General features: G+C 37.6%; 1 protein-coding gene across 1 annotated transcript; it reads left to right on the plus strand.

Annotated features, from left to right (window-relative positions):
- The first annotated feature begins 22 nt into the window (after positions 1 to 22).
- On the plus strand, positions 23 to 17,600 carry NAF1 (nuclear assembly factor 1 ribonucleoprotein). The gene is made up of 8 exons (XM_057375516.1): positions 23 to 288; positions 1,983 to 2,112; positions 3,118 to 3,211; positions 6,134 to 6,216; positions 7,144 to 7,304; positions 10,881 to 10,932; positions 14,244 to 14,343; positions 16,895 to 17,600. Exons 1-8 carry the CDS (start codon positions 53 to 55, stop codon positions 17,314 to 17,316), a joined length of 1,278 nt encoding a protein of 425 aa, XP_057231499.1. The 5' UTR covers positions 23 to 52; the 3' UTR covers positions 17,317 to 17,600.
- The last annotated feature ends 5,912 nt before the right edge of the window (positions 17,601 to 23,512 follow it).

Consider the following 23,512-nt stretch of genomic DNA (forward strand, 5'->3'; position numbering starts at 1 on the left):
GCCGGAAGTGGCGCGTGTGGGGGGCGGGGCGGCGGGAGCGCGTGGCGCGGGAATGGAGGCGCACCGGGACATGCTGGAGCAGCTGGAGAGTCTGGCCGTGGCGCCGGACGGGCAGCGGGCGGCCGGCTCGGAGAACGCGCCGGGCCCTGCGGGGGACGCTGGGGAAGCCCGGCAGGACCCGCTGCCCCCGCTGCCTCCGCTGCCCGCAGCCGCCGGGGAGCGCCGCACGCCGCAGCCCTCCTGGCCCCGCGCCCCCGTTGTGACCGTGCTCTCGTCGGACTCGGACAGGTGGGTTCAGCCCCGGGGCTCCTCCCGGGCCGCCCCTTGCTCGCCGAGCCCTCGGGCGGCGGTGCGGGCCGCTGGTGCTGTGGCGGAGCGCCCGAGAGCGCGRTGTGCCTGCCCGCCGCCTCCCGCCGCCCCGGTGTTCCAGCCTCTGGAGCGTTCGCCTTCTCATCAGAATCGAAATTCTCARTTACATTTCACTAGGAGTCTCTCTGTTAAACAGTGCCTGTACGAGTGCAGGATGTCATGAAAACATGAGTTTGGTGGTTTTTCGGCCTGGAGGGCGTGTTGGGCCACACCGTGCTCGTGTGTCTGTCTTGGAGTGGTCCTCACAGAGTGCCCCTGCGGCTTCTGGAGCAGGACACCCGCAGTATTTCTGCCGAAAAACCGGAATGTAGGACTCAAGGTGATGTCTGCACACCGTACCACGTGCTCTGATGGTGGCATCTCAGTGGAAAAGCTCATTCTCAACCTGGTGGGGTTTTCTGTTTAATAAAAAGTTCCATTTTCTCCTTGCTGCATCTGTGCTTTGATGTAGTTGGTGAAAGTTAACCAGTTACAGGTGTGCTCAGTTGAAGTGTTAGAAATCTGCATCCTTTGGCTGTTGGCTTGCACAGTGTCTTTTCTTACTAGTTCGGTGCAGAAAGACGGACATGTGCTTCCTTTGACTAGAGGAGGCTGAAATAAAGTCTAAGACTCTCTTCTTAAAGATGCAAAGCTTGATAAACAGTTACGTGATTAACGTTTTTAGAAATACTTTCATTGGTGCAAAGTTTTCCTTGAATATCATGAAGTGATGGAGAATGAAATTCCTGACTTCCAGGGGCTTCACTTATATTAATGTTTTGTTACTTCTAAAATCTGTTGTTCTGTAATAACACTAAAGATGCAGTTTTGATAACTTCAGCTTACTTACCTGTCTTCATGTATCTCAACCTTGGTTGGTTTTTTTTTTGATTGATTTTTTTCACTCCACTGATCTCTCAGTCTGATTTTTATTGTTTTTAATCTTCCTGCTGTATTGATGTTGTTCCAAGAAGCCCATATTTGACTTTTTCAAAAGGTTTATTTGGAGAGGTGCTCTTACTTCATGGTCATTACCATGARCATTTATTAGAATAAAAAAAAAGCAGCAATAGAAAGGCGTCCATTTATTTGAGAAGGAGACTGTGGTATTGCAAGAATCTAAAAGGGAATGGATTTTTTTTCAGGTAAGGCTATTTTGCAAAAGTTTGCTTATCAGTTGTTTTTTGTGTAAGGTTTGTATTGTGTTTTTTCACTCACCAGGATTAGTTTCTCCATATTTGGTTCTTCTTCCAGCAGCCCTTTGAAGATCTTGGTCCTTTGCTAAAAGGAACATGTTGACATGAATAAGGACTGGTTTCTTTCTCCACTCTTTACTTGAAATATTAATAGTCTAAAAGAAACTTCTCTTACACATTGACAGTGACAAATACTGAATTACTCTATGCTRTTATGTACAATATATCCAACAGGATTTGGACAGGACATGAATTATAAAGCTAATCCCTTATATTTGCAAAAAAWWRRWTTTTTTTTTCCCTTTTTGAAAGATGCATTGCTTGATTTTCTTGACTTTTCTTGACTTTCACTCAGCGTTATGCTAATACTGGGATTTTACAAATGCAGTGACTGTGTAAAGTCAGTATTCTAACTCCCATGTTTGTTTTTTTATTCAGTGATGCAGATTCRCATTCATCAGCTACATTCTCCTCTTCACTTTCACCAGTATCTGATGAAGATGATCATCCAAATGAGAGGGATAACAAACCTTACTGTATTAAAACAAAGGATGAATTGACTCTTGATGTAAGTATGAGGTGGTATTTTTAAACCCTTTCTTACTAACCCAACTAAAAGTATCTTATTTTAAGACGCTTCTCCTGTGTCAAGATGGGGAATGGAATTAGAATAGTGAAATAGAAGCTCTGAGCTAGACACAGTTTTGTAGGTAAAGCAGAAGCCACACATCCAAGCAAGGCAAACCCAGAGATTCATTTACCACTTTCCATGRACTAGCAGGTGTTCTGCTGTCCCTGGGAAAGCTGGGCTCCATCATGTGTAACAGCTACTTGGACATACAAACACCACCACTCCATTAGTCTCCTGATTTTCATTTTTACCCAGCTTTTTATGCTGAACATGATATTACTTAATTTAGAATATTCATTTGGTTAATGCAGGTCAGCTGTTCTGTGTCCCCTCCTAACTCCTTTTGCACCCCCAATGTCCTCACTGATGGGGTGGCATGAGAGCAGAAAAGGCCTTGTCACAGGAATAACAAAAACATCTTTATATTGTCAGCAGTGTTTGCAGCACAAGTCCAAAACACAGCCCCATAACAGCAACTGTGAGGAAAATTGTCATTTCAGATGATACATATCTGGTGTGTTTTATGCTGTATTATCTCTTGCTGTGTACATTTTTCTTCTAGCGTGCTTTGAATGTTGTTGCATGTGGACTTATTTTTAAATTTCTCATTGTTTAATTATTGTGTTGTACATTGAGCTTAATTAATCTAAAAAATTAGATGAAATGCCTGTCAATTGTTGGCTCTCTCCTGTTAAATAAAATTGGCTTCTACTTTAGTTGTGATGGAAATATGTAGAGAAGTGTCTGTGTAGGAAAATGTCCATGAAAGTGTTGGTCCCCCAAGATGAGTTCATTTAGGATGACTCTGAAAGAGGTGAATAAAACTAGATTTTTCTAAAATAAAGTCTTCAAAATACTAGGAGATTCTCAGATTTCTGCGTGACAAAGTGATAAATGTCTTTGTGTGATGTTATATTCTGAGCACTGATTTGATGTTTTCAGGCACTACCTCCTGTTGAAGACTTACAAATAATTCTGCCAGATGATGTTGAACTGAAGCTCTTTGGGACAGTTTCCAGTATCATTGAGCAGCTAGGTAGGCAAGATAAGTTTTGCTTCCTTTAATATAATTTTTGTATATCTCTGTAATTATTTTGCTCTTAGCTATTCCTTCAAGGTGTCACTGCTGTATCATTAGATTTCTGGGTGTAGCAGAAATGGGAATTTGAACTAGCAAATGATATTGTGTTGTCTTTTATTTAGCTTACTTGATACTAGGGCTACTGTGCATGTGTTTTTCTGTGACATTCATATTTAATTAAAAAGCCATTTATCCACAGTTACTGTATTTTAAGTATTGTAAGAAAATCTTCCAATTGTAGATGCTRTTTTTGAATAATCCCTGAATGTGTAGGAGCTATGCAACTGAAAGCTCAGATGCAGTACAGTGTAGTCTCACGTGCTTGCTTGTTAATATATGAGGACAGGAAAAAGACTTGTCTCTTCTCCAGTGCAAGTTCTTTTTTTAAAATTTAATTTACTTTTATCTTTATTCATCTGTCTTCTGACACCTTGAGCAAGTGAAAGGTGCCATGTGAGCAGTCAGAGGATGGTATGACTAGCACTTATTTATAGGTGGAGGGAAAGCTTAATGGGATTGAGATGCAGAATAGATGTAAGCTTAACTGCAGACATAGAGATTTAGGGATCTTTCTGGATCTGCATGGGACCTCAGTATTTGGTATATGAAATCAAAGTTTTGCTGAAGCTCATATTACTAAAAAATTCACAGTATGTTTGTATCTAAGCGATTTCAAGTGTTTCATTCTGTGTGAACGGCTTTCAAAGCGATTTACTTATGAAAATTAGAAACTAAGTTCAATTTTGAAGTTAAAGTATTTACGCTGAGTGGAATACACAAGAAAGCAAATAACTTTTGCKATTTTTCTTTTATCATAAAAGACTTCAGGTAATGCAGGCAATTCCTCTACATTATTTTTTTTGGAGTGAGATTTAATTTTGTTCGTTTGYAGGAAGTTGGTTGAAGGGTGTGGAAGGTAGTAATCTGGTTCTTTTGTTCTACTTCACTTCCTTGCATATTGATAATAATGAGGACTTCAAAAAGGCTGTCCAGCTAAAACGATAGTTTGAAAACAAGTTTTAAGAAAAAGTTGAGTCACGGTTGCTATTATTCTTAATGTTGGTCTAAAATATGAAGGTATAAACAAAGCTGTTTTTAAGACTGCAGTTTTGAAAACCATCTTTAATTCTCATTCTCCCTGGTAAGTACAAACTTTTCAAATACCAGTTTACTGGTAAGTAAATTTTTCAGGCTGCATCCTCCTTTATGTAATGTAAGTGTTGTTGCTGAAACTTAAAAAACAAGCTAATAATCATAATGAAGTAAAACTGGCATAAACCCTTGTGACATTTGTGATTATTTTCTTGCTTTTCAGTACCCCGCTTTATGACTTCTCTTTCTTCATATTTTAGTTTCTTTTCAGTTCTTCTGGAAACAGGCCTCAGTTTCAGTTGACTTGTGGCCATATTAGGGATGCCCGATAATTGGGTTGTTTCTGGATTTTTGAAATAAATTGATACCTCTACATAACAGGTTTGTGTCCAGTCTGAGAGGAGTTGAAGTGTCATTTSGAAACCACAAATACTGTTCTGGCGCAACAGTCAATATTCTGAACTTTTTCTGTCCCTTTGATGTTTCTCAGAACCTCTACTGCTCTCTGTAGCAAGCTTCCAAGTTCATCAGTTTGCAGTGAGTGATACTTGTAAATTGGGTAAATTTGGGGCTAGAACAGTGTAGGTTCATGTTTGCTCTGCAGTAGCTMAAAGCAAGCTGACAGTACTTTTTGTGAATGTCTGCTCAGTGAATCAGAAATTTGACAAAACTTCTGATGTTCTTCGCTTCAAGGTACTTAAAGAGAAGAGAAAAAAATCACTGTGTGGGTTGTGGCCTGGAAAGTAAACAGCTTTGGTGTAGATGAGAAACCTTCCCCAGGGCTGTATTTTAGGCCTGCCAGAGTGGAAGCGGATAACTTAGGCTGGGTTGGGGTAGGGGAAGCTGTAATTCAAATAGGCTGTAGGTGATAATGTTTCTCCTAAGTTTCATGGGACTGGTGAGTTGTACATTTTCAGAATATATTTTCCTTAGCCTAATGGGGGCTGTGTGTGGTGAATTAAACGGAGAAATTATCTGAGTTTTTGGTATCTTGTTTTTCATAGGGTTTTTTGTTTGCATGTTAGGGTTTTTTTTTGTCTGGGTTTTTTCTGCTAAGGTATATTTCTCACGAGGTTTAAACAATACATTGGTACTTTCAGTGTATATTTTATCCTAAAGGTAGGCACAAAAGAAATTGCTGTCACAAATTCTCTTGAATTTCAGTGAGATATTAAGCCTGTAGTGTTGTCACGTACTTGCTTGGCATGTTAAGGCTTTTGCAGAGAGCTTGGTGACTTGTGGATTGCTGAAAGTCCTGTTATGTAGGTTTAGCAGTGATGGTCTTGAGCTTTTGTTGGAGTCTGAGTGGCACTAAGTACTTGAGTGACTTCATTTGCTGATGGACAGGCATTGGGAAAGCTTAATTGAGCATTCTGTTGTTTTACAGGTAGCGGAGTTTAATCATAATTATGCCCAAGTGTAGTATGAGACTTACATGCTATTAAATTGCAGAACTGTATACCAGATTGTGTATGTGCATATGCAAACAACACGTTAAGTTGCTACTGAACTGCCAGACAGCTTTTGTCTTCTGGTCTTATTCTTAGGACTCTGTCTTTACCCCAGAGAGCAATAATTYTATAAGCAGTGTAAGTATTAACACTCATGTATCACTGGAGAAGGGGTGTGTGATTTTAAGTATTTTCTCTCTTTGCAGGAATATTTGGTTGCAGCTCTACGAACTTAAGTAGACAAGTAGTGGTGTGGTTTGTTGAGTTTTACAGCAATTAGCTACATGCTGTCGAAACATGAAGTTCTAATTGATTTTTTTTCTTTCCATTTTAGTAATAATTGAATCGCTGAGCGGCCTACCTCCAGTAAATGAAGAAAGTATAATTTTTAAAGAGGATCGGCATGCAGCAGGAAAGGTGCGTGTAAAAAAAAAAGCTCGTTATTCTAATATAAAATTGGAAGTATTTTTTAGTACTCTAGATAGTAGTGTTGAAGTTGACTAAATGAAAGATAATGTCTCCTTGATATATAGCTTTTCTTTGTGCTTTTGATTCTTGCTATATTCATCTGGTTTTTTAATCTCAAGGATTCCTAATCTGGAATTAATTACATCCTTACAGAATTACAGTATCTGGTGAGTTTCCAGTATTTGATGAGAGCGCTTGTGGAGAGAAAGAGATCGCTTTCAAATGACRTCTTGGAATAATAGGCTGTGCTCTTTTTGTGACAGATAGGGACAGAGGTTAGAGTGAAGCTTCATGAAAAATGGGTAATGTTAATTTCTATGATGTGCTGTTCAGGTTTAAGGCCATTGAAGAATTTATACTGAGATGGTTGTTGTGTTGAATTTCTGTTTTCTGTAGAAAAAAAMCTGTCCTCTACAAGGGGAGAGGTTACTACTGAAATATCTTTGAATGCTAGATGTGAGTGGAGCAAACTCTTCCTGAATTGCAGATGTTCTGTAAAACATGGCAAAAATCTCAATGGAATCGGGGAACAAGCAGTAACTGGTATTAAAGGCATCTTATAATAATCAAGTTTGAGGAAAAAATGATCAGATTGTTACAAGATCTGAAAACATAACAGGCACAGAAGAGTAGTGATTTGACAAAGGGAAGGATTCCTGAGGATGTGAGAACTTACTTTTCTACATTATAAAGAACAGTAGTCAGGAAAATACATTGTCAATCAAAATTCAGTAATAAAACTGAAATGTGAAAGGAACTTCTGCTTGATGCTGCATTTTGAAGATATATTGCACTTTTTAAATACCACTGTCTACAATGAAATGAGCTGTCTGCTTGTGGTAGTTTATTTAAACATTTTAACTTTGTTTCTTTCAGATATTTGAGATATTTGGTCCCGTTTTACATCCTTTTTATGTGATAAGATTTAATGGCTCTGATCATATCAAAGCAAAAGGTATTAATGTGCAAGATAGCATGTATTTTGCTCCATCAGTGAAGGACTTCACCCAGTATATATTTGCAGAGAAACTAAAACAGTGAGTCTGATTTATTTTCTAATTTTTTCARTATAGCTAAAAATACTGGATTAAAGTTGAATCTTCAGTGAAAAACTGTAGTACTAAACTTGACACTGAACTTAATATTTCCTTTAGAGGTTTTCAGCTGTGTTGTACTAACATGACTCTACTGTTTTGCCCTTGAGAACAATACAGAGAAGCTGTAAACTGCAGGCTTTTAAAGTTCTGTAATTACTAGTTTAACTTCTTACTCTATTTGGTATACTGAGCTTGCTTTCTTTTTATGTTGCTAATTAAAACATCACAACCAAAAAAGTTCATTGATACTTTCTCCACACCCTCTAACATACATATATATGAGTATGAAAAAGAAAGTTTTGCAAGCTAAACTTTCCATGTTTTGTTGTTCTTTAGATTCTTGTTTAGATTCAGAACTGGTAATGAACTTATTTGCATTCTGAACAAGTTTGTATTGATTTACTGGTTTTATTTCATATTACAAGGCCAGAATTGAAATGTACTTATCAATAAATCTATTATACAATTGGAGGATAACAATTCTGGATGAGAACTACCCACTGTAAATTGGGAGAGAGGAGAGATTTGAGTGACAATATAGTAAGATGTTCAGAAACTTCTCAGTAGTGTTTGGGTATTCCAGTCCATCTGAGGAAAGCAATATGAGCAAGTAGGACTTGATAGCATTTAAAGGGAAGTGTACTCAAGAGATACAGACTAAGAAATAAAGCATAATAAATGACAGCTAGATAATAATGTTCTTATTATTGATAAGTAATTACCTGAAATAACTATAATTTCAATATCTTTTTTTCATATAAGTGGCTTGGTCTCTGTTTATTAGGATTAGTTGTCAGGAGTTAGTTAATTATCTTCATTCATGACAGCTGTGCCAGTATTTTACTGAAYAGTTATTTTCTTTAGTCAAATATGTGTAGCCAGACCTGCAGGAGTCTTTTTTTCTTTTTCTTTTAACTTCCTCATTTCTGTGCAAGCAACAAGCATATTTTCTTCCCTTCAGCGAGGACCAAAATAGATCACTTCTTYGCTCTGATGCTTGTTTGTTTTTTGCAGCATTTTGGTGCCAGCTGGTCTTTGATTTGTGCTATTAAACTTTGTTGCTTAGCACAGTAACTGCACAGACTTTAATCATCTGCTTGCTGCATCAATATCAGTGTGCTGCACTCAGCATCTGAGATGGGAGACTCATGTTTTAGTTTGTTTCATGCTTTGGAAACCTAGGCAAGGTACTTCAGGCATCCAGGGCTCATCAGCACAGCTAAACAATGCTTCAGACATTGTTTTTTGCCTTGATTAGGTTGAGTAGTGTGACTTAAAATATTGTTTCCATGTACTGTAACTTATTTCTGGGTTTTGTCAGTATAATTTCTTAAGCTTGTGTGAGGCATGTGATACTATTGGTTGAAGCTGCCTTTTCACTAAGYAGGTTTCATTAAAAACAGATGAATTTCTGATTCCTGACTTGTACTGTAATGCTATATGAAGAAACCTGAATGACATAAGAAGGTGGCATGGATAGTAGAAAAGTCAAGCTTTGGTCAGTGATTCACTAGACAGCTTCTGGACCTTTGTAGATTGCAAATTCGATAGAAAATAATTTTTATTTTCTGCTTTTTGTTAGTTTGACTGTTGGCAGACCAGAGTTTGKACTGAAAACAGGCTTAAAGTTTTAAAACTGCTATTGAATCAAAACTTTGATGGCACTTAGAAAAGGAAAGGAATCAAGATTAAGATCTGAAAGGAGCASTGAGTTTCAAGCTTTTTCTGAAATCTGAAATGCAATCTGCTTTCATTGTGCAAAGTTGCAGCACTGAATAAGCAGTGAATGAATAAGACTTAAATGTTATAGAAAAATAAATGAAAATGTAGTGTAAAACTTTCTGAATGTAAAATAATTTGTTGCTAAAGATAGATTTGTGTTGTATTGCCTGAAACRTAGTTTTAAAAAATCTCATGTATTTTCATGATTCCTCTAAATCACCTTTTGTTAGACTTACAGATTTTACAGTATCTGACTTCAGAAATCAAAGAAATAATATATTGTTCTTTGCAGAAGGTATGAAGTACCTCAGAGCTTGAAAARCAGTGTTTGCTTGCTGAGCTGAGGAAGGCTCCTTTGGGAGAGTTGATACAAGCTTCCTGACCTTGAAAGGTTTAAAGTTTGCAGTCAGTGATATTATATAGTTCTGACTAATCACRGGTCTTGAAGATTTTGTGTTGTCTAGTATTTCTGCCAGGCATGCGTTGCTCCAAAATAATAAGATGAAAGGAAGAAACAGTTCTGTTCATGATAATAAAAGAACTTYTCTGCAGCTGAGAAATTACTCATATAGAGCCTTTATCTTCTCTTTTTCCCTGTAATGTTTTTTTTCTAATTGCACTTTAAAATGGCTTCCTTGCCTTCCTTTTGCTCGTAATCACAAAGATTGGTGTGTCTTTATGGTTTTCTTGTGCCGTATAGAGGTTGAGCTTCAGTTCTATGGTTAGGRATTGAGGCATGATGTATCTCCAGATGACTTGCCAGTTCTCTCGTGGGTAATGCGTAAGGATTTCTGAAGTCCAGGCTGCTGATGCCAATGGTTATGTAGTTTTTTGTGGTTATTGCTACTTGATTGTTGCTGATTTGATGCATACATAAAAAAACCCTTGGTTATTAGAGCGCTGACTGAATACATTCYGCACTGAACACATTGGTGTGGTTGCATTTTGCAAGGAAGGATTTTCAGCGCTGCGCTGTTTTGTACAATTTTTTTCTGTACGGATAAGGATTGTACCTTGACATTTCAGACCAAAGCACATTAAATTTATGAGCAGTATGGAAAAAACCTTCAACAGACTACTGGYGATGTAACTTAAATCTATGCTGCAAATTCTTTGCTTATCAAAGAATTTTCTTATCAAAGAAAATACTTGATTTTTAGTGAAGGTCTTTGCARTGGATGAAATAAATTATACTAACTCAAATTTATTTTGATGCTTGTCAGTCAAGACAGTTGAGTTTTGACTTTAAGTGTCTTTTGCCTTGCAAATTAATTTTATGTTTACAACAAAATGGAAGGTGAAACCTGGTTATCTAGCTAGCACTGTCCTTACAGGATTGTAAGCCAAACTTTGAGAGTCTTTTGGTTCTGAATTTGCTGTAGTTACACTAAAAGCCTGGGTGGGTCCTAGTGAATGAGTTCATCATTCTTTTCAGCTGAAGATGCATATTCTGAAACCAGAAAAATAAAAAGGTTGTGACTGTAGTCAGCAGTTAGCATAAAAAGTTGCAGTTAACTACCTCAATTCAGGTTCAAAGCAATTAAGGTTCAAAAGTATTTGTTGAGAAAGTATTGACCAAAACTTAATTTTAGCTGGATGAATGTTCAGTCATCACTTGAACTAGGAAGGTTTTTCAAGTCTAGTGAAATCCTAAGCTGATGTATGCATTACTATTTGCTTAGAAACAATATTAAAAAATAAATATGTCTTTGAAAACAGGAAGCTGCTGTTGTAGGAGATCTGAATACCCTTCCTTTATCTGGATTGTCTAATTTGTGTTTTTTCTACWTTTAGGGAGAAAGGTTCAGATGCATCTTGGAAGAATGACCAAGAACCACCACCTGAAGTAACTATAAAGGATTTTTTTTTGTTTTGATTACACAGGTTATATGTAGAAAAAATTCTGTGCAGAGCAACTAATTAGCAAGCTTATGTTTTTGTGCAGACGAGTTAAATATACCTCTTAATTGAAAGAAAAGATCATGTTCTACTTGGAAAGGTCTTGTAATGAGTGTAGAGAGTACTACCTGTCTGTCTACTTGCCCTATGCAGTTGGGAAAATATGTATGTTCAGTTCCTCTAGTCTTTCAAGAATGTGTTTGACAACAGGAACATTCATTGTTGGGTAGCGGTGCTTTTACCTTGCCTAATAATTTTGCTTCTGCTAGGGAATTTTTGTCCCTGTCATCCTTTCACAGCTAATTTGTCTTCAGTTTGCCACATGCAATTGTTTGTCTTTAAAGGCTTTTTTAGTACTCTGCAAACTTACTGCATGGATGTATGTTTAAGTTGTCTGCTCTTCTGTTCTGACACCTCCTCTGTTGTGTTCTTTGAAKACTTTCTTAGTAAGCTTTCCTTACAGTTTGCTGTTACAAAACAGTAGTTGATTGGGAGGAGATGGGCTTCTTCCAAGGAAAGCAGTCATACAGGATKGTGTACAATTGAGAGCTTCGTGTGACCATTGACATCATTTACTATAGGATCTGTAAATGCTTCTTCAGTGACTCACACTATATTTTTTGTGATTATTCTYTTCAATAAGAATCACAAGGCTGGTAGTTCTATTGAGGTGTTTTCGTGGGATTTGTTTCATGGAGCAACACTTGAATMACTTTCCCTTGCAATTCCTAATTCAAGCATATCTCCAAAATAGCTGAAATTCCTAGAAGCCTCGTGTCTACCATAGTATTCTAAAAATATCTGTCTGCTTGTTTTGAATCTTCCAAATGCTTGCCTTTTTAGCGTAATTCTATGCTATGTAAAATGTGCACCTCACTCTCTTATTATGTAGGAAAGGTGGGTTTTGTGGTTTGGAGTTTTTTTGGGGGAGGGAAGGCTAATGTTTATTTGGTTTTGTTTCCCCAGTGTTCCAGCTGATTTTTAGATGAAATAGAATAGACTATTTCAGTTGGAAAGAACCTATAGCAATTATCTGGTCTGACAAGTTCAGGGCTGACCATAAGCTGAAGCATGTAGAGAAGGGCATTGTCCAAATGCCTCTTAAGTACTGACASTATTAAATTTTGCATTCACAGTCCTCATCCCAGGATGGTTGTTCTGGCTTGAAGGATAGATGTTGTGATATGATCTTTTCTGTGCTCAGTGATAGGTCCTGTAATGATTTATCAGTCTGTCAACCTGGAATGTTGCTTTTTCCACTGTAGTGAGTATGATGCATTTTGAAATACTGCTTTTTCTTGCTATGAATGGAACCGAGCTGTGCAGTGTTAAATTCTCGCAAACAAGGCTTGTCTGTCAGTTCTCTCTGTAAATTACCTTTCTTTCTTGTGGAGACATTGTCTCACAGAGAATCACGATTTGAGAATTAGAAGTGTTGCATCAGAATTCAACTTGTGGATGTGTTATCCATAGAGCTTTGAAAGACTTTGCTTTAGAAAGTTTTGACTAGTCTTAACTTGCTTTCATTCAGCAATTTTCTAGTGGTGATRGGTCAAAATGCGAGTATTGGCTAACGGTGAGCTTTTTTTTCTCAGTTATGTTTTAAAAGCTGTTCAGGAGATAAGCTTGTAGTTGTATAATTTGAATTTGTAGGAACCCATGAATTTTTRTTGTCCAAATACAAGTCAGTCGAATCTTCTGCAGATACAGATTTATTGCTTTTTCCAAAGTTTGGTTTTTTAAATCAATTTTCTTGATTTAAGTTTTCTGTACTATAGAAAGGAAGGAAGCTTGAACTGTCACTGATGGCAAGGGTGGACACTGACTGATTTGTCTGTGTGCTCTGTTTTGGAAAAAAAACCACATCTAACATCTTGTAATCCTCAATTAGCATAATCTTTGCAGTTAAAGCTTATACCACGCTGTCCCAACTGTGACAGTTGATGAGCTGATAGATAGTAGMTTTTGCTGTGAAGGTGTAATAGCTGTTGACAAGGGTGCAGATTGAATTTTATGCTACTGATGCTTGAAATTGTCTCTTAGAGCCAGATCCTTTTAGAGACCTTAACTTGCAGCTGATTTCTGGCCAGTCCCTATAGTAAACAGTGCACTTTTGGAGTCAGTTCTTTTTGTGATGGTGTGTAGCTTGATTTTTGTATGAATGTTAAATTAATCTGTTCTGAGCTCTTCTTACTTGCTACTTTAAGGTATTTGGTAAACATTCGTTTTCTGGCAGGCTCTTAGTCAGCCCAGCTTATTTGTAGAGTCTCTAATGCAGTCTCTCCTAGCTTTGTCTTTGGGGTCAGAGGATGACAAAGTGTGGTCTATATGCTGCAAGGCTAGCAGKAGCAGATAACTGCAATTTTTCTGTGGGGTGTTCATTATTTCTTCATTACTGGAGTGTKGTGTACTGGAGTTCTTAGAAAAAGCAGGAGTTAGTGAAAGATTTTAGTTCATGTATATATCATGTTGCTGTATTTCTTATGGCTTTTTTTTTCTTAATCCAGTTATGTAGCAGAAAAAAACAGTTGTATTCAAAATTAACTTTTATGATACAATTTAAGCACTGTTATGGTGCAGTGTTTTTGAGATCCCTTCTCTATTGTATACTGAAATCCATAAGTAAGCAGCAAAGCCTCTACTTTCAGAATTGGGAAGGGGAGGGTGGGAACAGATCATGCCCCTTTTAAGTCATATGAGTGAGCTGTTTTTAGGGAACTTGCTAATGCTGGCAGTTTTCTACCCTGTCACTGATAAATTATCTTTATTCTAAATGKACGTTAGGATTCAGAAGGTGGCAAAACCTTGTGTAGCAAGAAGAAAATGTTGCAGTGACTTTGAATCTGTTGTAAATGACATTCCTCAAAGCTGAAAATTTCTTCGGAATCAATGGAAAGCATTCCTGAATATACTACAGAAAATTCCAATATAGTGACAATTTTAGAGTACAAGTATTTTTTTAATATASTTAGCTAAATTATGTACTGGCTGCCAAGTTAATTTTAACTTATTTTAAAAATTCATGTTTTAATTCACTTAGTCTGCAGTTGYTCTTCAAAAGCTTGTACTGCAGGAGCCAGCCAGCTCCTTCTTTTGCCATCTAGGCAATCAAATATTTGTGTTCAGCACTTAAATGTTCCTCTTTTTAGGAAAATTAGAATTACTGAGTCTTGCATTACTTGTCTCACATGAAATTTTTGGAGTGTTAATGTTTTTCTTGTGCTGAGAAGCCAGCTGATTATTATTTTCTTTAACCAGGCTTTGGATTTCAGTGATGATGAAAAAGAAAGAGAGGCGAAACAGAAGAAGAAGCCTCAAAAAGGAAGGAAGAAACTCAGATCAGAAACAGTTCCATCAGGTAGGTGAATGCTATGGGAGAATGTTTTTGTCTGGTAAACTGAATTTGCAATGCACATTATTTCTATCTTAATGATTGAATTTTTATGCAGTTAATTGTAACTCTGTATTTTTTCAAAGTTATATTTGTGAATTTGTGGCTACATTCCTAACTTYTTGTTTAGAAGAAAAATTAATTTGTATTCTGTTCAAATGGAAACTGTGTGGAAGGGAAGTGTTATAGCAGCAGAGCAGTTGTCAGGAGAGAGTCAAAAGCTCTTAGAACAGTGTTGGTTGACACAGTGAGGATACTGAACATATGCCACCATTTGGAGCTAGAGYCTGCTTATTTGGCATTCAGCTAAAGCCTCTGAGTGCTGGAAGAAGACACAGGAAGGCCATGKGCAGTTTTTGGAAACCCACTTTGGCAATAAAGGAGGAGAGACAGGTCTTAGATGGAGAATTTATTCCTCTGTCTGAAAAGGAAGCTCTTTTTCACCCATGACATATAAATGTTCTTCTAAATAACTCTTTACTTGTGTAGCCTACTGAGAACCTGTTTAGCTAATGCAGTTATTAGATAAACAAAGCTGTGTATAGGTTTTCATAATACGAATAGCCTTCTTTACCCTCCTTTCTCCTGCTGTTGTCATATCTGTTCCCAGGTGTATGTTTACAGCAGTGCTCTGTTTAAAATAACCAAATTTTCTCCTCTCTCATGCCTCTCTACTGGCAAAATTTCATTTTTGATTGCCATTTTGGTTGAATAATTCATATTGCATCCCCCTTTTTCTGTTCTCACTGGTTTGCTGCTGCTGCATGCTTTTTATACCACTTTTTAAACACAGTTCACTCTCAATTCTTTACCCTCTTCTGCAGCTTGAATCAGATTCCTTCAGCAAGGTGCTTCCCCCACTGAATTTCTTGGACAGGTTCCTCCTGTGAGTTTGCTTCCTTTGTAAAGCTGATATACACTGTGCCCCACTGAAACCCTTTTCTCATGATCTGGGAGATCAGTACCTGTCCTTTAACACTTTTGGTACAACAGTGTATATCAGCACAGTCCTCCCTTGAATCAATCAAATAAAGCTGCAGTCTTCCTTGGACTGGCTTTTGCCTAGAGTTTTCACAGTTTTTGTTTCCCTTAAGAGATGGATCTGAGTTGTGCTGTACTTCCTCTTCATTACTGATGGTTATTTTCTCCCAGTTTCTCTGGCTTATGCATGTTTTCCACCACATCCTTGTTCTGCTGGCTTACTGCAGAGTGCCTTTGCCTAGGGCTTGCTGAGGCTGTTCCTGAGCCATGTTCTATAACTGAGAACACAACAGGAGGAACTGTTGCATTCGGTCAGAGGAGATAGATTATGATTTGCAGTGGTTTTTTGTAAACAACGTGGCACAAATTGAAATTTGTGTGCAATTTGTTTTGTCTGTAGAATTCAACAGCAAGGATATGTCACATACTGAGGCACAGAGACAGTCTCAGATGGAGTTTTACATGGTTGCATCTGCATAAAAATCTGAGTATATTAAAATTGTCTTCTTGTTACAGTATTTGGTAGAAGAAGAACAAAAATACTTATTCAAGTACTTTAGTGCTTCCAAGAGGCCTGCTTATACCAAAAGAGTCTTAACTCCTAATCACCTATGAAAATGAGTGGGAATCCTGCTATCCCAAGTACCTTTCCAGACTTAGAAATATTTTCACGTTTGAAAAGCTAATGTAGTTGAGTGCCAAGGATGAGGTTCATGCAGATTTTTAAATTTCAGTGATTTTATTCGGTGCTGTATTCCTGAATACCTTGTTGCTCCCAGCCATAAAATCCTTCTGAGGGTTTAGGTTCTACAGCTTTTTGAATGTCTTAGCAGCTTTTTGGAGAATTTTTAGTATTTCAGTGCTTTTCATTTTATTGCCYTAATCCCATTAAAACTCCTATGATATTTATATAAAGGGGCAGTACATTTGTTGTGAGCATAAAATGTATATTTACAATGAGCTGTACAGGGAAAAATTAACCTTAGAAAGATTAATGCTGAAAGCTAATTRGTTAGAGGTACAGACTGTCCTTTTTCTGATAGAGAAAGTTAATTTTATTAATTTGAGCTTGAATAATTTCTTTTGTCCTGTGTCTGTGCTGTAATATCAACTTGGGACTGAAAGCTGTATACCCCTTCAGTGTAATGCAGTGTTGATTTATCTTCAGTTTTAAAATATATTTGTTTTTAAATCTTGTTTTAAATTAAAGCTCCCAAAATATTCAGAATTTGTGTGTCCCTGAGATCCCTTTATACAAATGGGAAGCCTGGAGGGAAAGAAGGTGAAATTTCTTTATTTTAAAGACTGAATGCAACTCTCAGGGTCATCCTTCTCATRTTACTCCAATCAATCAAGATGAGTTACTGAACAATGAATTTGCCAGTATTATGTATTACTTGCCTGGATTATTTGTTGATCAGATTACTTTTCAAATTTCCTTGACTTTAGCTTGAAAGATTTGTGAGGGCTAAGTTTGATCTTTCCAAAATAATATTACAGCTTTGCGTGTGGGTTCTTACATTTGTTTATTCTTTAGGTGAGAATTCAGGACTTCGACAATCAGTACACCAGCCTCCTTCAAGTAATTTGAGACCACGCCRTGGCAGAGGGTTCTCCAGGGAGTCCCTTCCTCCTCCACCAGGCCCTCGAGGGTTCTTTAGACCAAAATTAAGACCACCACAGCTATACTCCTCAGACAAGAGGATGCACCAGGAATCACCAGTGTTTCCACAACCTCCTAGAAAAGAAAATCCAATGATGCAACAGTATTCCTTTCCTCCTCCAGTGTTTGGTTCTGTCAATGACGGGCATCAGTTCCGCCCTCCGCCTTCAAATACGAATGTGATGTGGAGAGGCCCAAGCACGTACAACTCATCGTATTCATTTGTGCCACCTCCGCCACCACCACCGCCACCACCTCCTCCAGATAGCCATCCTCCTCAGTTCAGGCCTTACTAAGTTTCCATACATGTCCATATTGAGCATTGCAGTTTATAGGGAGAAAGAACAGGCTGCCAAGACTGTTCCTTTATCTTGGAGTTGCTTTCTTTTACTACAGCAGTAGAACAAATGCAGAGTGTTCTGCTTTGTGAGACATCCATAGAAATTTTTTTTTCTACATGTGTTTTCTGTTTCCTAAAATAAATTTATATGATAAAAGTAACTGAATATTAAGTAATGRTTTATTTTTATATTATCTACTACTTCTAAGCTGATAAATAAAAGCCTTTTGGAGACTGGTATGTAGTGGTAGAAATCTATTTTGTAATAAATGTAAGAGTTTATGTAACTGCTGTTAAGTAGTGATAAGGATATTTCACATAGACAATATTTTACTATTTTTAGAATGGTGGTKTATTGCTATGCTAAATATTTTTTCTCGATTTCTGTAAATTTTGAAACCKACTTGGGATCTGAAAATCTGACATCTAAATTTTGAGGTAGGCTTTCCACTATATATAAGGCGTAAATCACTATCTGACTTCCAATACTTCACTAATYTCATGTTAACTAAAAGCTGATCTGGATTGTGCTATTTTGAAAACAGCTGGAGTAGCTGGGTTTGGACCAGCAACTGACTTACTGTGTCACATTTAGTGTTCTGCAGTGGTTGTAGATTAACCTCTTCATGAGATGTTTTGCATTTAATTTAGAATGTGAAACAAGCATAATTTCTCTAGCTTGTCTCTGGCTTCTCTAGCTCCTAATTTAGATATGCCCATAAATACCTACTAAAGTGTGCAGTCAGCCTTTCTAGGAAGAAGTCATCAGGTCTRTCAGGGAGGGAAAGTGCCATTTCATAACTCCCTTATTTAAATTTTGTAAATGCAGATGGTACTAGATTGTTGTTTGATTGTGCTTACAGTCAGAATTGTCTCTTCTGAAATTGAGRTTCATCCAGTTCTCCCAACCTGTTTCTGGAAGAAAGGTGAAGTTGTCAACCAAGGATCACTTGGAACAGCCTCCACCTGTCCAAAGAGTCAGTCCTACAATTGCACTTACTTAGTCTCTGAAAGTGAGTGCCTGCCTAGGATGGATACCTTACACTGTATCAATATTTCATAAGCAGGRGGAAAAAAAAAATCGAGGGACACACATCTTAAAGTTTTTTTTTTTGACTGAAGTGTCATGACTAGTGACTATTTTCAAATTTTTTCCAATAATGTCACCTTTAACTGATAAAAATGTGCAGTATGTAATAAAAGCTGTGCAGGTGTTGCTTGGATTTAAGATCCAAATAGCTTTAAGAATGAAGCAAAATTTTAATGCATGGAAGGAGGGACCATGTTGTTAAGATGGTGTGGCTCAGAACTAGAATTTAATTTCAGACTTGAAAGTTTGCTCTAATATAAGTGACAGTATTATTTGATACGCAKAACTGTTTCATAGGTGTGCAGTTGAGAAGGTTATATAGATGTCAGTTTATGGCAAGCRGGACTGTCTAGTGGCAACARATAGTTTCAGAACAAGCATTCTWGACATCARTGTCTAACTCGGATCCTGCAGATTRKTTTTTTTTGCAGTTAAAAGAATGTCCAGTTCTAGTCTGCTGCWAATGTTTATGTTTCAGGGAAAAGGAGAAAGGGCTGCATTTCTGSCTATTGAGCTGTAACCCAGCTGTTACCATTCCTATTGATAGGGGGTGTTAACAGTGATAAGGATGTCACAAGTGAATTGCCAAATGTAAACATGTTTCCAAGTCAATTATATAGTAAGGAGGAAGAAACTGTCAACATCACATTCAGACWTGGGATGTCAGTGGCTTGCTGCGTGTCCCTGGCACAGGCATCATCGGCCTCAGCATCCAAAGCGCTGGTTGAAGAGTAAACACCAAGAAAGGGAGTGACGTGCTAGGAAGTGCAGGTTTAACAGTCTTAATTATTACTACTATCACAACTGGGTTTTTTTTTTTTTATGCACAGTTCTTTTTTGTGTACAGTTATGTACAGTTTTTTTTTTCCCTGCAGTTACTGAATCTGGACTAATAAGTCTTTGATTAATCTGTTTGCATTTATACYAAGGTGTTCTCCTTTCCCATAACAATACTTTTTCATTTAACAAAGCCCAGTATAAAACTGGATTACCAGAATAYAGTCTGACAGAAATACATTGCAATCTAAACTGTTAGTTATGGTTGTTAAGTGCAATACTGTTTTTGTGTGCACTTGCCCGGTTATTATGTTGAATCAAATTTTGCAGGTGTTCTGCATTTAGTAACTTTGAATTGTCTTTAGTTCTTCTTAAATTTATTCAGTAGCTAGGTATGGTTACTGAGTTAGAAATATTTGGAGGATTGATTTCCTTCCCCCAAAACAATGTTACACCCTATGTCCCTTCAACCAAACAGGCATTGCTCTAGGTTGTTAAGAGTAGTACTATCCTAATCTGAAAAATAGAGCTAMTGTAACTTTAAAAAAAAAATCTTGAATGTAATAATTGTTTATTAAGTTTTCTCATACAGTTGTTTGTCAGTGGTATTCCACAGATGCTGTCAGACCCTGGCTCAGTGTTCCTGGCTACTGAGGAAGCGGTGTGAACTTGCTGTAGTGTGGAGAGATTGGGACCTGAGGGTTGGCAAGTTCRGCCCTTTGGGGAAGGAAAATAAAAACTATATGTTTGATGGAAAAATGGATGCCATGGAAATACTTACTTTGTATCTTTAACTGTTGGATAAGTGTGCACTCTTGGTCCACAGGACTTTAAAGCYTAAGCTGTAAAACTTGGGAAAACTGGTCTGATATTGTAGTGGCAAGAACAACTAGTTTAGTTTGGGCTCTTACTTTAAATTCAAGGTGTTCTGTGGAAATCTGTGTTGCTGTGTTATGTCAAATGTTGCTGCATTAAAGTGTTGGAGCAATATGCTCTGATAAGATTAAAGCTCACCTGCTGTACTGTTTTCATTCTGGACCACCCCATCCRTCCTAGACCCAAGGATAGGTCACGGGTTCACAGAATGTTCTGAGTTGGAAGATTCTCATAAGGATCATTGAGTCCAACTCTTAAGTAAACGGCTCACACAGGGATTGAACCCACAACTTTGGTGTTACTAGCACCATACTTTAACCAGCTGAGCAAATCTCAGCATCTAGATCCTCGGCAAATGAAGATCTTAAGACACCTTCCTTTTTCTCTGCTTCTGGAAAGTGATCAGTAATGCCTACCGAATCAATTCTTCATCAGTGCTACTTTAGAGCAGGCTGAGCTTTTTAATCTGAAATTGGGGTGTAATGTGCCCTCTCTAGAGATAATCCAAATTAAAATAGCCAACCAGCCAGAAAGTCATATTTGCAGATTCAGATTCATTGCTGGGAGGTTAGAACTTCTCATTAGTTTGACTCAATGTGGTATAGTTAAGAAGTCTAAAAGCCTCAAAAGGAGATAGCATTTCTTACTTTTTTGTTCCTTTCTTTGAAAGATGCATGAAGCAATTTCAATATCTGAAGGGTCTTGAGTTCAAGATACCTGACTGTCAGCAGTGGCACCGAGCCAGCCTCCATCTTGCTAAAAAGTAGCAGATACTGCTAAGCTCTGGCTCTGGGCTGTGATGGGTCAACTGTGTTTCCTAGTAGAGAAAGTAGAGAATAACGAAGTTTTTTTCTAGTACAATATTTCTCTATTTCTGTCTCCTGATRTGTTTTCACATTCAGCCTGGAAAGCTGCAATAGAGCCCTGTCACTTCTGTAACATTTTTAGTTATTCCCTTTTTTGGGACATTTCTTCATGGAATGCCTTCCAGAGAAATCTTAAGGCATGGGATGGAGGGAAGACTCAAGGAAAAGAGAGGCTGAGAGAAAGACTGGCTATGATTTTTCAAAAGACTGAGGTTTACAAACCAGTATGGATGCAGTAAACTATTGGACTGTATAAATTGTTACTGTGATAACATGGGAAATGGAAAACTAATAATATTTGACAACATTCCTCTTATAAACAAACAGCAGTGGTACATTAGCTGGCCTTTAAGTCCAGTTTAGACAAGAGTTAGCAGCAGGAAGGGGCATAACTTGGAGGTGAGCAGCAGAAGGACAAAGAAGTTCCTGAAAAATTCTGACAAGTGTGGGAAGTCTATGCTGTTACAGATTGCTTGGAGAGATGGTGGAGTCTACAGTCTTGGAGGGTTTCAGAATTTGACTTTGGACRAGGGCCTGCATGATGCAATGTCCAGGTTAGTCTTGCTTGATCTTAAGTGGAGAGGTGGACCAGATCGTCTGTGAAATCTGTCCCATCCCAAACTATTCTTGTCATTACTGATACTCTTCTGGAGTTCTGTCTTCTCACCAGAGATTTTTTTGTCTCTAGATRTTACAAGGCATGAGCAGCCTAGCTTGAATTAGTGGTGTTTGGGATGCCTAGTTTTTCATTTATGCTATTGTTATCTTGCATTATACTACAGCTTTTTATATATAAAATACCCTGCTGTTCTAAAAGTTGGACTTGCTGCAGAGGGTGATGAGTGCTTCATTTCACTGGTTGTAAGATGAATTGAAGAATTGTTTCTTTATTAGTTGTTTGGAAAATAATGCTAATGGGCCTTAGTTGCTGTCATTTTTCCTTAGGGGCTAAAGCATTTTGTATTGTACAATTTATTTTGAGAATGATGTAAAGAGTAACCCAAAAAGATTTTTAAAAATGCAACTACAAAAAAAGCCCCTGAGACTTATTTTTAACAAACATTCTCTAAAGTAGGGATTTTTGCCTTAGAGGAGACCTTTTTAATAATGCAAGGCACTCATGCCAGGTTGCATATTAGTGCAGTGCAGATGAAAAGAAGAAATAAGCAGGTTTTTTTGGTAAGCTATATTTAGATGTTTCCAGGTTCCATTTTCAATTTCTTTGCAACTCAAAGGTACAGTAAGCTATTTTGTCTAGTGAATTTATGATTCACATAATCTGATTTAAAGGATTGATGAATCTGCACAAAACGATGATGAGTTTCTTACGGTGACAGGTGAAAATATGGAAAACACTGCCTGTGATGACAAGGTTTTTACAGAACACTTTACCATTCAGGACAAATACATAATTCTTGAAAGCACAAATAATGATTTTTTTTTGTCTCAATCACTCAAAGGCTTGCTCACAGTTATTGAATGTAGGGTGGCCTTCATTTGCTTTAAATTAAATCGCTAGTAACTATATTGTTGATTTTCCTCTGAATCTGATGCTTTGCATTTTTTAGGCAGTGTTTTGCAAAAATGCTGTATTATAATTTGTTGTTTGATTGCTGAGGTTTAAAATTGATGGACGTTATGAATCATAGAGTGGTTTGGATTGGAAGGGGTCTTAAAGATCATCTGGTTCCAACCCTTCTGCAGTGGGGCAGGGACACCTTCCAGTAGACCAGGTTGTTCAGATCCCCATCCAGTCTGGCCTTGCTTAGTGCCTTGTGCTTGCTATTTATTAGCAGAGAGCCAACTAATCATACACAGGCTGCCTTTCTGTTAATAAATTGGCCCAGCAATTATACACGGGAATGAACAACTGTCACGTATTTCAGCTTTGAACTTGGACACAGAATTTTCTGTCTGACKCTTCTGTGCCCACCTGAGGAGTTGTGAGTACATGGGCAGAAAATAATTTGCTCCATCAAATGCTGAAACTACTACTATTGGAGCAATTACAGTTAAATATTAAATATCCATTTAATAMTATTTACTCTATTTTTAATATGTACATTAGGTGGTCTCAAATGGACTTTGTGAGAATTTCATGCAAGACCTGTAAAAACCARAATATTTTCTTCAACATAGACTCAWGAAAAGATAYCAGTTGATTCATTTATGTGGGTGTTTGGCCTCAAGTGGGCTTTCTACAGTATTTAATTTGCAATTAAAAATTATACCTAGAGTATAAAGACTTGTTTAACTTGTCTACTGGATCTTCACACTCTTGATTCCTTGTTGTTGGGTGGTCCTGTGTAACAGTATGCCCCTTTATAAACGAGCAGACCTTTATTATATGGCATTTTTGTGAGCACTTTTCTGAGAAATGATGGCCAGCATTTAGTTTCTTGGTTACACTCTTCACTGTGATATGTTTAATTCATAGTTTATGTTTATTTATGCTACCCTGCAATCCTTAGTCTTCACAGCTTGCCTTTGCCACATAGTGATCCACTTGACCTCCGTCTTGTTAATGCTTTCTGCAGTGTGGA

Source organism: Malurus melanocephalus, unplaced genomic scaffold (assembly GCF_030028575.1).
Source record: "Malurus melanocephalus ecotype Western Australia unplaced genomic scaffold, MMel_1.1 scaffold_9, whole genome shotgun sequence".
NCBI lineage: Eukaryota > Metazoa > Chordata > Aves > Passeriformes > Maluridae > Malurus > Malurus melanocephalus.